Consider the following 13,308-nt stretch of genomic DNA (forward strand, 5'->3'; position numbering starts at 1 on the left):
CCTTTTTGTTTTATATACTGCCTTGAGCCGGGATTCGAAACCTGGTCAAGGGATCAAATCCTACGAGCCTTACTAATACCCTATCCAGCTGACCCTCATTATATTGCTAATATATTATACTGCTGTTTTGCATTAACAACTTTGTTGAATCAGTTATTGATTATTTCAATTTCTAAGTTTTATTATGGTATTGTTTTACTGCTGCTTTCATTTATTGATTTATTTTCTTTAGATATTTTTATTTGTTTTTAGTATGTGCATTTTGCCATCATTGTATTACTTTAATGTTGTTATTTTGTTCTTATTAGTTTTACTATGAATGTGTGTATAATGTATTTTTTGTGAAACAAGTAAAAACTTTTCACGTTATTAGGGAACAAATGGGCTCATTTGAAGAAATCTTGCATAGGTTTTGAAATATCCCAAAACACTTAAAAGTAATGTACTATTGTAGAGGGAAAACTCTTTTTCAGGTGTCAAAAGTCAAACTTTAATATTTCAGCAATTCTTACCTTCTTTATAAACTGGCCGCATTTATCCTTCAGTTTGTTTAAGCATTTTTGGTTACTCTCACAACAGGAAGGAAAGAAATGTCCAGGACCTCAGAGAGATATCACACAGAAGGTATTTGTGATCTATTTCTTGGGTAAAAATTAAATTTTTGTGTATAATAGTAATTAAAGGAGTTGTATACCAAAACTAGACAGTAAAGTAGTCTGGGTGCCTGCCTGCTCATGATTAAATAAAAACCAACACACTAAACATGGAAAACTTTGGACTGTGACTTTGCATTCATTTCTGTACCTTTCCTTTTCAGCAGGAGCTGGTTATTATATTTTGCATACAAAAGGTCAATAATTCAAGGTCTTTAACAACACTACAATCAGAGAGCAACTGTGCATGTACTATACAGTATGTCAGTAGCAATGCTTCAACTAGTCCTAAAATTAGGTAGCATATGTGCAGCTTTCAGTAGAAGACAGAAAAGAAAAAGTCAGGGTCATGTTTTTCAAATAGGACTTTACATATGCCTGTGATTGGTAACAAAAAAGTATATCTCAGTCTGCTTGTATTACAATGGCAGGGTGAACCTGGGCATCCTGGAATACCTGGGCAAAAGGTAAGCTTGTCAATACAAAATGTTACACAATTCAATTTCAGCAACTTTTAGTGCTGTTTCACCTAGAACAGTTGAACTAAGGACACCTGCATTGTGGTGCCTAAAACAAGTCATATATTTTCTCTGTCACTAACTGTCCTTGAGAGGAGCTCACAATCTAATCCCTACCATAGTCATATGTCCATTGTAATTTAGGGACAATTAAGGGGTAAACCAATGAACTTATCTGTATGTTTTTGGGATGTGATAAGAAACCGGAGTGCCTGGAGGAAATCCAAGCAGATACGTGGAGAACATACAAACTCTTTGCAGATTTTTCCCTGGCTGGGATTTGAACCGGGGACCGAACGCTGCAAAGCAAACGTGCTATACACTACAAGACACTACTACTATTATCTATATTGCACCAGGGCTTTTATGCATTTCTCACTAAAGCTTATTTGAAATTGCCACCCAGAGTAGAGATGTCGCAAACCGCCGATTTTCGGTTCGCGAACTTCCGCGGAAGGTTTGGTTCGCGGATAATTTCGCGAACCGCAATAGACTTCAATGGGGAGGCGAACTTTGAAAAACAGAAAAAATTATGCTGGCCACAAAAGTGATGGAAAAGATGTTTCAAGGGGTCTAACACCTGGAGGGGGGCATGGCGGAGTGGGATACATGCCAAAAGTCCCGGGGAAAAATCTGGATGTGACGCAAAGCAGCGTTTTAAGGGCAGAAATTACATTGAATGCTAAATTGCAGGCCTAACGTGCTTTAAAACATCTTGCATGTGTATAGATCAATCAGGGAGTGTAATTAGAGTACTGCTTCACACTGACACACCACACTCACTGTGTAACGCACCGCAAACAGCTGTTTGTGTAGTGACGGCCATGCTGGACTACTGCGCAACATGGCGAGATTGCTCTTCCTCACTCAGTGATGTCAGGTAATGTGTGACTTCCTTCTCAACTTTCCATGGCATTGTTAAAAAGCTTACGTTTTGTTTTTAAATAACATTTTCTACTTGCTGTGTACTTGTTCAGTACCGCTGCAATGAGAATCCTGTGGAGACGGGCAAGTCCATTGTGACCCCGGGCAATGGCCGGGGAATGAGGGGTTTGAATCCGGTGTGGAGCCTGAGCAACGGCTACCACTACACATCCAAGGAGGGCAGCAGGCAGGCATGCACGCCCGCCCGCCCCGAGGTAGTGACCAAAAATAACAATACAGGAGGAGGACTTTCGAGGCCCTGCTGTGTATTTGAAATGAATGTACTTTAAATCCTTTAACGAGAACCAGTTATGGCGGGCAAAGATGACACCACATTCCTTTCACGAGAATCATATGGAGGCGGGCAAGTCTGCCATTTGTGACCCCGGGTAATGGCCGGGGAATGAAGGGTTTAAATCCGGTGTGGAGCCTGAGCAACGGCTACCACTGCACATCCAAGCAAGGAGGGCAGCAGGCAGGCAGGCATGCACGCCCGCCCTGAGGTAGTGACCAAAAATAACAATACAGGACTCAGGAGGACCTTTTGTGGCCCTAATTGTCATGAATCAACTTTAAATCCTTTAACGGGAATCCGTTATGGCGGGCAAAGATGACACCACATTCCTTTCACGAGAATCATATGGAGGCGGGCAAGTCTGCCATTTGTGAGTGACCCCGGGTAATGGCCGGGAAATGAGGGATGGAATCCGGTGTGGAGCCTGAGCAATGGCTACCACTGCACATCCAAGGAGGGCAGCAGGCAGGCATGCAATACAGGACTTTGAGGCCCTAATTGTAATGAATCAACTTTAAATCCTTTTAACGGGAATCCGTTATGGAGGGCAAGTCTGCAATTGTCACCGCGGTGAATGAAGGTTAGATTCCGGCCCGAGGTGGGAGCCTGCTGAGACCCATGCTGTAGCTGCCCTGACCGTGCTTTGCAGACCAGGCATCTGTGGTCAGATGGACCCTTGACCCAGCGGAAGACAAACCAAGTCGAAAGCATTTGCCAAGAATGTTTTACGGAGGGCACGTTTTTTTGCCCTTTTTTAAAATTGTTTGAAAATGATAGATGGTTGTAGTTTTAAATTGTTTGAAACTTTAGATGGTTGTATTTTTAAATTGTTTGAAAGTTTAGATGGTTGTATTTTTAAATTGTTTAAAAGTGTATCCATTCAAGTGCAAGTTATGCACTGACTGCCAGTTATAATGTGCAGTCACAGATGCAGTGAAAGGTATGCAGTGACTGCAAACAGCTGTTTGTGTAGTGACGGCCGTGCTGGACTGGTGCGCACCATGAGGAGTGTGCAGGTGATGGTAGCTTTTCAGCCCATATGCTCGACCGGCTGATGTAGCTGAATGACAGAACAGTGACTGTCCAGCTGATCAAATTTGGTCTGACCACAATGAAGCAACGACCTTATTATCTTTTGTGTGCCACCGCCACCCGAGACACTCAAATAGCCGGTGGTCATTGCTTCATTGTGATGCGCAAGCCCCATCACCGCGGCAAGATAATGATCACGAAGGGGGATGGGCACATGTACACGCACCAGAAAAATTAGTGTAGAGGCCGCTGCTAGCAGCGGCCTTAAAAATTCAGGATTCTGCCTAGAGTCCTGGACCCTGTTGGTGGTGGCGGAGAAGGCAGTCAAGCGGCCTGCAGGCAGAGATGCTGTGTGTGGGGACTGACTTAGACTTTGGTCGTGCAGTAGCCCTCCGTGATCCATTCCTCATTCATTTTGATAAAGGTCAGGTACTGAACACTGTCGTGACTTAGGCGACTTCTCTTCTCAGTAACTATGCCTCCAGCTGCACTGAAGGTCCTTTCTGACAGGACGCTTGCGGCAGGGCAAGAGAGAAGTTGTATGGCAAACTGGGACAGCTCTGGCCACAGGTCAAGCCTGCGCAACCAGTAGTCCAAGGGTTCATCGTCGCTTTTCGCAGAGTCTACATCCACACTCAAGGCCAGGTAGTCGGCTACCTGCCGGTCCAGGCGTTAGTGGTGGGTGGATCTGGAAGGATTATGGCGAGGAGTTGGACTAAAGAACGTCCGCATGTCCGACATCACCCTGAGATCGCTGGAGCGTCCTGTCCTTGCCTGCGTGGACTTTGGAGGAGGAGGGTTACTGCCAGTGGTACCTTGATTGCGTTGTGCAGCCACATTACCCTTAAATGCATTGTAAAGCATCATCGACAGCTTGTTCTGCAAGTGCTGCATCCTTTCCGCCTTTTGTTGAGTTGGTAAGAGGTCCGCCACTTTGTGCCTGTACCGAGGGTCTAGTAGCGTGGCCACCCAGTACAGGTCATTCGCCTTGAGTTTTTTGATACGGGGGTCCCTCAACAGGCTGGACAACATGAAAGAGGACATCTGCACAAAGCTGGATGCAGACGTACTCTCCATCTCCTCTTGCTCTTCCTCAGTGATGGGAAGCAACTCCTCTTCCTCCCCCCAGCCACGAACAATACCACGGGAACGTGGAGCAGCAGAAGCCCCCTGTGATGGCTGCCGCGGTTGTTCTCCTTCTGCCGCCTCTTCCTCCTCCACAGAAACACCTTCCTCATCATCACCATCATCAGAGTCTGACTCCTCCCCTTCCCCACACAACTCCTCTTCTTCCTCCTCCTCCCCCCTCTGTGCTGCCGCCGGTGTTGTGGAAACATCGGGTTCGTGTGTAAATGGCTCCCACGACTCCTGCTGCCCTAACTCTTCTTGTTCACGCTCCTCCACAGCTGTATCCACCACTCTATGCACGGCACGCTCCAGGAAGTAGGCGTAGGGGATCAAGTCGCTGAGGGTGCCCTCATCACGACTCACCAGTTTGGTCACCTTCTCAGAGGGCTCCATGACCCTGCATGCATTTCGCATCAGTGTCCAGTTGTTGGGCCATAACATTCCCATCCTCCCAGATTGTGTACTTGTACTGTAATTATACAGGTACTGGGTGACGGCTTTTTCCTGGTCTAGCAGGCGAGAGAACATCAGCAGGGTGGAATTCCAGCGAGTCGGGCTATCGCAAATCAGGCGTCTTACTGGCAAGTTGATTCTACGCTGAATCTCCGCAAAGCGTGCCATGGCCTTGTAAGAGCGCCTGAAATGCCCACACAACTTCCTGGCCTGCTTCAGGACGTCCTCTAAGCCTGGGTACTTGGACACAAATCTTTGCACGACCAGATTAAGCACATGTGCCATGCAGGGTATGTGTGTCAGCTTTCCCAAATTCAACGCAGCAATGAGATTGCTGCCGTTGTCACACACCACATTGCCGATCTCAAGCTTGTGCGGGGTCAGCCATTGCTCCACCTGTTTGTTAAGAGCAGCCAGGAGAGCTGCTCCAGTGTGACTCTCCGCTTTCAGGCAAGACATGTCTAACACTGCGTGACACCGTCGTACCTGGCATGCAGCATAGGCCCTGGGGTGCTGGGACTGTGTAGCTGGAGAGGAGATGGCGGCACCAGCCAAGGAGGAGGAGGAGGAGGATGACGACAGCGAAGCGGTGATAGCAAGTGGAGAGGAGGTGGCTGGAGGCCTGCCTGCAAGCCGTGGAGGTGTGACAAGTCGGTCCTCTGCGCAGCCACGTACTCCCTGCTTGCTGCCATCGGTCACCAGGTTGACCCAATGGGCTGTGTATGTAATGTAGTGGCCCTGCCCGTGCTTGGCAGACCAGGCATCCGTGGTCAGGTGGACCCTTGACCCAACGCTGTGTGCCAGAGATGACACCACTTGCCTCTCAACTGCACGGTAGAGTTTGGGTATGGCCTTTTGTGAAAAATAATTGCAGCCTGGTATCTTCCACTGCGGTGTACCAATGGCCACAAACTTACGGAAAGCCTCCGACTGCACCAGCTTGTATGGTAATAGCTGGCGAGCTAATAGTTCCGCCACACCAGCTGTCAGACGCCGGGCAAGAGGGTGACTGGCAGACATTTGCTTCTTCCGCTCAAATACTTCCTTCACGGACAGCTGGGTACTGCTGTGGGCAGGGGAGAAGGAACCGCTGAAGAGCAGAGGCGGTGTGGAGGAGGGTGGCTGTGAAGGTGCAAGGGAGAAAGTGGATGAAGACGATGCACCTGAAGGAGGAAGAGGAGAAGGAGGGTGGCTTGTCTTTTGAGGGGTGCTGCTTTTCCTCAGGTGTTCTTGCCATAGCTGTTTGTGCCTTCTCTCCAGGTGCCTTTGTAAGGCACTTGTCCCTATGTGAGAGTTGGCCTTTCCTTGGCTCAATTTTTGCTGGCAGAGACAACAGATGGCTTTGCTCCGATCTGAGACACACACGTGAAAAAATTTCCAAACCGCTGGCCCTCCTGGGCTGATGGCGCTACGGTGGCATCAGCAGCTGACGTTGAAGGGCATGTTGGCTGGCTGGCCATAGCTAACGATACATGGCGCCGGACACTGCCCCCAGCTGTTTCTGAGGACGAGCTCCCTCTGCTTCTATCATGGAGTCGTCTCCTCCTAGTCCTCTCTGACTCCTCCTCTGAACTGTCCCCCTGGTCATCTCCTTTACCAGGAACATATGTGGTATCCGTATAATCATCATCATAATCCTCCTGGCCAGCTGCACTTTCCTCAGACACCTCCTCAACTGCGCCAACTTCAGGTGTTTCATCAGCCCCCTCCTCACACGTTACGTCCATACTATCGCCACCTAACTCAGACGTAGGAGGTGATGTACCTGCGCCTTCTTCTTGTTGTTGCAGTAGTGGCTGTGAATCGGTGATTTTACCACCACCACCAAATAACTCCTGTGAAGTGTCAAATGCAGCGGATGTGGTGCTTGTTGTAGCGATGGTGGCTGCGGGAGATGAGGTGTTCTGTGTTAAATACTCAATCACCTCCTCACGATTTTGGGAAGTGATGGCACGTGCCTTCTTCTGAGCACTGTATTTTGGGCCAGGTCCGCACGAAATCACAGCAACACCACCTCGCACAGACCTGCCGGTGCCTGGTGGCCTTCCTCTGGGTCTGCCTCCACCTCTTCCTCTACCTGGTTTGTCCATTTTGTCCATCTCGGGGGGATGCTAGGTATATGCAGTGATCTGGGTTCACTGAACAGTAAAGGTACTTGGATGCAGTGAGGTGGGTTCACTCAACACAACAGGTAGTATGATGCAGTGAGGTGGGTTCACTCAACACAACAGGTAGTATGATGCAGTGAGCTGGGTTCACTGAACAGTAAAGGTACTAGGATGCAGTGAGCTGGGTTCACTGAACAGTAAAGGTACTAGGATGCAGTGAGGTGGGTTCACTCAACACAACAGGTAGTAGGATGCAGTGAGCTGGGTTCACTGAACAGTAAAGGTACTTGGATGCAGTGAGGTGGGTTCACTCAACACAACAGGTAGTAGGATGCAGGGAGCTGGGTTCACTGAACAGTAAAGGTACTAGGATGCAGTAAGGTGGGTTCACTCAACACAACAGGTAGTAGGATGCAGTGAGCTGGGTTCACTGAACAGTAAAGGTACTTGGATGCAGTGAGGTGGGTTCACTCAACACAACAGGTAGTAGGATGCAGTGAGCTGGGTTCACTGAACAGTAAAGGTACTTGGATGCAGTGAGGTGGGTTCACTCAACACAACAGGTAGTAGGATGCAGTGAGCTGGGTTCACTGAACAGTAAAGGTACTAGGATGCAGTGAGCTGGGTTCACTGAACAGTAAAGGTACTAGGATGCATTGAGGTGGGTTCTAGGATGCATTGAGGTGGGTTCACTCAACACAACAGGTAGTAGGATGCAGTGAGCTGGGTTCACTGAACAGTAAAGGTACTTGAATGCAGTGAGGTGGGTTCACTCAACACAACAGGTAGTAGGATGCAGTGAGCTGGGTTCACTGAACAGTAAAGGTACTAGGATGCAGTGAGCTGGGTTCACTGAACAGTAAAGGTACTAGGATGCAGTGAGGTGGGTTCACTCAACACAACAGGTAGTAGGATGCAGTGAGCTGGGTTCACTGAACAGTAAAGGTACTTGGATGCAGTGAGGTGGGTTCACTCAACACAACAGGTAGTAGGATGCAGTGAGCTGGGTTCACTGAACAGTAAAGGTACTTGGATGCAGTGAGGTGGGTTCACTCAACACAACAGGTAGTAGGATGCAGTGAGCTGGGTTCACTGAACAGTAAAGGTACTTGGATGCAGTGAGGCGGGTTCACTCAACACAACAGGTAGTAGGATGCAGTGAGCTGGGTTCACTGAACAGTAAAGGTACTAGGATGCAGTGAGGTGGGTTCACTCAACACAACAGGTAGTAGGATGCAGTGAGCTGGGTTCACTCAACACAACAAGTAGTAGGATGCAGTGAGCTGGGTTCACTCAACACAAAGCTAGGTATATGCAGTGATGACGAGGTGGGTTAAGTCAACACAACAGGTAGTAGGTATATGCAGTGAGCTGGATTCACTCAACACAACAGGTAGTAGGTATATGCAGTGAGCTGGGTTTACTCAACACAACAGGTAGTTATGTGCAGTGATAAGGTGGGTTAAGTAAACACAACAGGTAGTAGGTATATGCAGTGAGCTGGGTTTACTCAACACAACAGGTAGTAGGTATATGCAGTGAGCTGGGTTCACTCAACACAACATGTAGTAGGTATATGCAGTGAGCTGGGTTTACTCAACACTACAGGTAGTTATGTGCAGTGATGAGGTGGGATAAGTAAACACAACAGGTAGTAGGTATATGCAGTGAGCTGGGTTCACTCAACACAACAGGTAGATATGTGCAGTGAGGAGGTGGGTTAAATAAACACAACAGGTAGTAGGTATATGCAGTGAGCTGGGTTCACTCAACACTACAGGTAGTTATGTGCAGTGATGAGGTGGGTTAAGTAAACACAACAGGTAGTAGTAGGATGCAGTGAGCTGGGTTCACTTAACACAAATCTAGGTATATGCAGTGATGAGGTGGGTTAAGTAAACACAACAGGTACTGGGTATATGCAGTACTGGGTAGTACAATGTGCAGCTCCCTGTCACACACACAGGTAGTCAGTCACTGAATGTGCTGGGCTGCTTGCAGTGGCACACACACACTATCAATTAGCAAGGCTGTGCATGCAACAAAAGTGTCAGTTTGACACACAGTAAAAAAAATAAAGTACAGGATGAGCTCTGAAAAGAGCTAGGTTGCTATAAGAGCAATAACAATCAGCCAGGAGCAAACTAAGCAGCCAAGAACCTAACTAATCTGTCCCTAGAAGAACAAGTCTGCAGCAGCTCTCCCTAGTCTGTCTAATAGCAGGCACACGGGTTAGTGTAATAGCCGCCAGACCCTGCCTTATATAAGGGGGGGTGGGGCTCCAGGGCTTACTGTAGCCTGAATGGCTACAATGTGCCTGCTGACTGTGATGCAGAGGGTCAAAGTTGACCCTCATAGTGCATTATGGGGGCGAATCGAACTTCCGCAAAGGTTCGCCTGGTGCAGGCGAACGCGAACCCCCAATGTTCGCCTGGAACCGTTCGCCGGCGAACCGTTCGGTACATCTCTAACCCAGAGTTATCATTGGTGCGGAATTATAAACCAATGAAAATATCTGGTGGGAAATGTAAATGTGTCCATGCTGGAGCTGCCACTCAGTGTGGTACTACATGGGCCTTGATAAGTCAAGCCAATAACGTAAGATAAATGTGCACGTCTATCTATAGGGTCTGGACATTTACCAGCAATGAAATTATTAACTAGAGGGCACACACTCTCCCACATGCATGGTTAACTAGCACAAGCAAAATTGGAACAGATTCATATTCAAGATTCTGTAACCTTTTTTTTTTTCAAGTCGATAAATTTGTCTGGCTTATTGCAGTATGGATCATTATTTTCAATACAGTGCAACACGATGAAGTAAGATAAAATCTGGACAATCCACCATGTATTATTAATATTATTTAGTATTTATATAGTGCTGATATCTTCTGCAGCGCTCTACAGTGTATTGTCTTGTCACTTAACTGTCCCTCAGAGGGGCTCACAATCTAATCCCTACCGCATTCATATGTTTATGTATGTATCACAGTCTAGGGACGATTTTTAGGGGTAACCAATAAACTTATCTGTATGTTTTTGGGATGTGGGAAGAAATCAGAGAGCCAGGAGGAAACCCACACAGACATGGGAGAACATACAAACTATGACATGTAATGTTATTAAAAATAAAATCTTACTGCAAATATGACATAAACTGCACCAAGAGGTCACAAACAAATATTTTTAAATGATTATTTTTTCTTTAATGTTGTTATATTCAGGGGGAGAAGGGAGATATTGGCGAAAATGGTCAAAAGGTAACACATTTATTTTTACTGTTTTCTTTGAAATTATTGTGCTAATCTGAAATTGTTATGCTTTTAAGATGTGATGTAAAGTAAAATGTGTGAATATGCAAGAAGTAGAGTTTGATGCTCATCAAGAATAAAAATGTTAAAGTGGAACTAATTTCATTAAGAAAAAACTTCACAAATTCATAAAATGAACTGTATACTTTGGTGGAATGTAGAGAAAAATCTTACTAAAACTCTAATATCTTTTTAAAGTGCTAGGACTGTTGCAGACATTACATCAGCTAATTAACATGTTAATCACTCCACAGGTTGTTTTATCACCATGCAAATAAAATAAATAGGATTTGCAGTACCATAAATCATTTTGGTATAGCTATACAGCACAGCACATTTTTCTCGTAGGAAATAATTTTTCATTGTGTTTAAAATACTTTATTAACACCCTGCAGTTGAAAAAGTACCAAAAAGTAGGTAAAAAGGGTACTGTCAAAATTAATCTGAATATTTTCTTGCTCGGTGGTAGTTTAACCAGTTCAGAGTGACAGTGTCACATTAAAAAGTAAAGTATTTTCCCTTCCTGTGATTAAAGGGATAGTTAAGTCACACTAAAAAATGCAGTCAGCCTGTGCCCGCCCTGGTACTCTAGGATGCTCCGGTCCCCCACTGCAACTCAGTTTACATTTTGACGACTGAGCCTGTTGCCGGCCACTGCGCCAACACTTCCCTGGTTGCGTGCATCCTTGTTCGTACTCCCAGTGCTGGGAGCTTCCTGCACAGATGCAGTACAAGAAAATCTCTGCTGCCCCTGCGCAGGACACTCCAGGCGCCAGTAGTGCAAATGAGGACGTGTGCGGCCTGGGCCGCACAGGCACAGTGGCCAGTCATCGCTGAATGCAAAACTGATCTGCGGCGGGGGACTGGAACATCCTAGAGTACTGGCACAGGCACAGGCCGACTGCAGGCAGCCGGTAGAAGCTCCAGGTAAGCAAAACTGCATTTTTTAGAGTGACTTAAAGTGAACCTCCGGACTAAAAATCTACTCAGCAGAACTAAAAAGGCTTGGTGTTTCTTTAACAGTTTCACAGCATCAGAACTTTGTTTTTCTTACCAAAGCATTATTTTTAGCTGAATTTTGAGCTAAGCTCCACCCATCAAAGAAAACTGCCCGGGCTTTTTTTCCCTGATGCTGTGCAAAGCATGATGGGATTTCCTATGTTGTTATTCACGTTGCCTAGCAACTGGGAGGTGTAATCAGCACACAGGACAGTTGGAACTGTGTTTCATGCTCCCTGTCACCTCCTTTCAACCAAAAAGATGGCTGTCCTCATGAAATCAAACATTTGCCTGTTCTTTTAAAACAGGGTGGGTAAGAGATTATATTACCTATCTATTTTAATTAACATAACTAATGTAACGTAATGACAGTATGTTTGTTTAGGCTGAAGTTCCTCTTTAAGTATCCCTATAAGTTTTAACCCCTACCTAATTAACCCTTGTGTCACCTGTATTTGGCCTTAAGATCCATGGCCACCTATAATAGTTGCTGCCTGTAGCGATTGGATGCGCTTTTTTTAGGGACACAATCAGCGGCGGCTCCAGCTTCAGATTTTTGGGGGGGCTCAAAGGGGGCACAAGGGCTGGCAGGCCGGGCTTGGCGGGGGGGGGGGCAGAAAAATTGGGCGTGATCATGACGTCATGTGGGCGGGGCTAACTGTAATGTAGTTGTACCAGCTAACGTAGTTACATTAAGAACATGAAGTAAACGCACATAATGACAGATAGCCTTTCACCAGTAAATGCACATAAGAGTCAGCTTTTCACCAGTAAATGCACATAATGACAGACAATGTTTCCCCAGTAAATGCACATAAGAGACAACTTTTTACCAGTTCATGCACATAATGACAGACAGCGTTTCCCCAGTAAATGCACATAAGAGACAACTTTTCACCAGTTAATGCATGTAATGACAGACTGCATTTCCCCAGTAAATGCACATAAGAGACAACTTTTCACCAGTTCATGCACATAATGACAGACAGCATTTCCCCAGTAAATGCACATAAGAGACAACTTTTCACCAGTAAATGCACATAATGACAGACTGCATTTCCCCAGTAAATGCACATAAGAGACAACTTTTCACCAGTTAATGCATGTAATGACAGACTGCATTTCCCCAGTAAATGCACATATGAGACAACTTTTCACCAGTTCATGCACATAATGACAGACAGCATTTCCCCAGTAAATGCACATAAGAGACAACTTTTCACCAGTAAATGCACATAATGACAGACTGCATTTCCCCAGTAAATGCACATAAGAGACAACTTTTTACCAGTTCATGCACATAATGACAGACAGCATTTCCCCAGTAAATGCACATAAGAGACAACTTTTCACCAGTAAATGCACATAATGACAGACTGCATTTCCCCAGTAAATGCACATAAGAGACAACTTTTCACCAGTTCATGCACATAATGACAGACAGCGTTTCCCCAGTAAATGCACATAAGAGACAACTTTTCACCAGTTAATGCAAGTAATGACAGACAGCATTTCCCCAGTAAATGCACATAAGAGACAACTTTTCACCAGTAAATGCACATAATGACAGACAGCCAGTGTCCCCAGCATAGGTAGCCAGGTGTATAGCTGTCCCCAGTATATGTAGACAGGCATATAGCTCTCCCCAGTATATGTAATCAGGCTGGTGGTGGTGGGCTGGGGGCCCCAGGGCACCTAAATCCTGACTGGTGATGGGCTGGAGGCCTCAGGCCTGCGTGGCTGGTGGTGGTGGTCTAGGGGCCCCAGAGCAGCTCAGGCCTGGCTGGTGGTGGTGGGCTGGGGGCCCCAGGGCAGCTCAGGCCTGGCTGGTGGTGGTGGGCTGGGGGCCCCAGGGCAGCTCAGGCCTGGCTAGTGGTGGTGGGC

General features: G+C 46.4%; 1 protein-coding gene across 1 annotated transcript in view; it reads left to right on the plus strand.

The window, feature by feature from the left end:
- LOC137562283 (collagen alpha-1(VII) chain-like) overlaps window positions 1-13,308 on the plus strand; it is a 519,927-nt gene that overhangs the window by 276,194 nt on the left and 230,425 nt on the right. Inside the window, exons 72-74 of the mRNA XM_068273618.1 lie at window positions 580-624; window positions 1,085-1,120; window positions 10,339-10,374. Of these exons, the coding sequence (XP_068129719.1) occupies window positions 580-624; window positions 1,085-1,120; window positions 10,339-10,374 (117 nt within the window). The remainder of the gene's footprint in view (window positions 1-579; window positions 625-1,084; window positions 1,121-10,338; window positions 10,375-13,308) is intronic.

The sequence above is a fragment of the Hyperolius riggenbachi genome, chromosome 3 (genome assembly GCF_040937935.1).
Source record: "Hyperolius riggenbachi isolate aHypRig1 chromosome 3, aHypRig1.pri, whole genome shotgun sequence".
Classification (NCBI taxonomy): Eukaryota; Metazoa; Chordata; class Amphibia; order Anura; family Hyperoliidae; genus Hyperolius; species Hyperolius riggenbachi.